We start from the raw sequence: 2,345 nt of genomic DNA on the forward strand, positions 1-2,345 counted from the left end.
TTTTTGTAAAGTATAAACTATAGTAAATTAATGGGTAGATAGGTACTACTCCCTCCATCCCTATTTAGTTGTCCATATTTCCTCTTTTAATTGTCCCTATTTAGTTGTTTATTTTGACAAATCAAGAAAGGACAACAAATTTTTTCCTATTATACCCTTATTTAAATAAAGTTATCATAAATAAAGTAAATAAACTTATGAACTTCCCAACATTAATTAGTTATCTTTGAGTTAATTTATTTTGGAATTGTAAATTGTAATATAAAGATTATACTAATCATTATTGTCTTAATCTGTGTGTCATTTCTAAAGTGAACAACTAAATAGGGACGGAGGGAGTACTTGCTAATCCAGGGAGATGCCGACAGACTTGAGTCATATATATTATTTTTTCTTAAATTTAGTTTTTCTGAATGTACCCAAAAATAAAATTAAAAAAATGGAGGCTTGTACTAGACTTTCTTTGGTTGGAATTCTTCCGCCATGAATAGAAGTTGAGTTCGAACCCTTTAAAGTGGATAAAATCATGTTTGAGGTATTGTCCTAAAATATAAATCTTCTATTGCGTAAATTTAAATTTAATTAGACCTCAATACAAAATATCAAATAATGGACTGATAATGAAAAAATAAATAAAGCAGAAGTTTCAAGTTCTACACTTTCTTGTTGGGGAAAATGTCCAATTTGTGATCAATTTGCACACACTTTCACTAACTCATTGGACGACCTATGGTAGAAATACAAACATCAAGTAAATATGCTCACGAGGAAATGGACTTGCACGCTTGAGTGTTAAAGCTGGATTCGAACCTAAAATCTCTGGATTGTTAGTATACTTCCATTTCCAAATTCCAACCACTGAACCATACTTGAAGCAAAATCCTTACATTCTAATGAATAATGTCTAAACCACAATTAAGTTGGAACATAGAAATCCTCATTGCAATGCCACTCCATATAAGCTCATCTCAGCTAATATTATACAAAAAAAAAGGCACTAGAAAATACATGAATCTTTTACATGACTAAAAGGCTCTAAATATAGGACGTAAAGTAAACGTACTAACATGACTATAACATTTTCTCAATATCGCCTACATAGATCATTTTCTTCTGTTGTACCAAATTTTACTAGGTCTGCATGGATTCCAAGAGATTGTAGGCCTTTCACGACTATCAATATCTTTTAGCGATTACATTGTCTTAGATAGAACTTCCTCTAAAATGGAAACAAAACCAGGATAAACCAGTTATGGAACAATCCTGCTTGACCAAATTTCTGGAAGCTAAATCCTCAAAACAGGTACACCAAGGAAAGATTTTCTTTCATAATAATGGAAGTTAATTGGTTAAATTACTTACATAGGATAGTTTATCACTAATAATAGATATGGTACTCATGATAAAACTTTCAATAGCTGCACTTCAAAAATTAGAGGCTCCTTCATGTGAGACATAAGGCTTCGCTTTGGTCCAAACTGCAAGAAAACATTATCTGCTGATAAACCAATAACATTGACTATAAAAACATGTGAGGAACATGAATTCCTTGCATAATCGACTTTACAATTAACCAGCCAAAACTATATCCAAAGAATTACTCATAAAATCAGTTAGTTGGGAGACTAGTGTAGGGTAACAGCTATCAAAAGTAGCAACAGCATACCCAGTGTAATCACACAGTGGCATCTAGGGAGGGTAGTGTGCACGCAGACTTTACCACTACCTTGGGAGGTAGAGAGGTTATTTCTAATAGATCCTCGCCTCAAGGAAAAACATAACAAAGCAATTCAGATAAGAAATAACAAAAATGAAGAAGTTACGACAAAATACTAAAGATAGCATGACAAACATTCTGAAAAGAAGATACAGTATCTATCACACAATAATACTATAATCGAAGAACAAAAAACAATAAATAGTAACAGAAATCGAAGAACAAGAAACTACAAGATTAATGCTATGACTACTAGTAGGTTAAATGATAATATCCGTGAAACACATACCTCTTCAGGTACTGGTTTTAGGTTTTCACTGATGTATCCAACGGAAGGTGGTATCAGTGCTCTTCGTTTTCCTGCAGTACAGACCTTACAGTTCAAATACCTAGAACTGTATACTTTGAAGAACGGAAAATATTTTCTCAAGGGAGTAGGAACAACCTCCGGGCTTCATTCCAATAAGGACTTCCTTCAGACCTTCTATTATCTGCAAATATTCATGGAGACTTTTAAGACAAACAAAATCAGTTAATTATCAACAGCTTCTCCTGGCAGTTATTCTTCTTATTACTAGTTTAGCTTATTACTAAGTTTCCCTTTTGTGTGTGTGTTTGGGGGGGAGGG

At 33.0% G+C, this 2,345-nt stretch overlaps 1 protein-coding gene across 2 annotated transcripts in view; it reads right to left on the reverse strand.

Moving 5' to 3' along the window:
- Window positions 1-1,242: 1,242 nt before the first annotated feature.
- LOC102604423 (peptidyl-prolyl cis-trans isomerase FKBP16-1, chloroplastic) overlaps window positions 1,243-2,345 on the reverse strand; it is a 5,266-nt gene continuing 4,163 nt past the window's right edge. For both annotated transcript variants that reach the window (XM_006352485.2, XM_006352484.2), the window contains exons 6-8: window positions 2,163-2,208; window positions 2,007-2,077; window positions 1,243-1,478 (exon numbers count right to left, since the gene is read on the reverse strand). In XM_006352485.2, coding sequence (XP_006352547.1) covers window positions 1,398-1,478; window positions 2,007-2,077; window positions 2,163-2,208 — 198 coding nt within the window. In that variant the 3' untranslated portion in view covers window positions 1,243-1,397. The remainder of the gene's footprint in view (window positions 1,479-2,006; window positions 2,078-2,162; window positions 2,209-2,345) is intronic.

The sequence above is a fragment of the Solanum tuberosum genome, unplaced genomic scaffold, assembly GCF_000226075.1.
Source record: "Solanum tuberosum cultivar DM 1-3 516 R44 unplaced genomic scaffold, SolTub_3.0 scf00149, whole genome shotgun sequence".
In the NCBI taxonomy this organism is placed as follows: domain Eukaryota; kingdom Viridiplantae; phylum Streptophyta; class Magnoliopsida; order Solanales; family Solanaceae; genus Solanum; species Solanum tuberosum.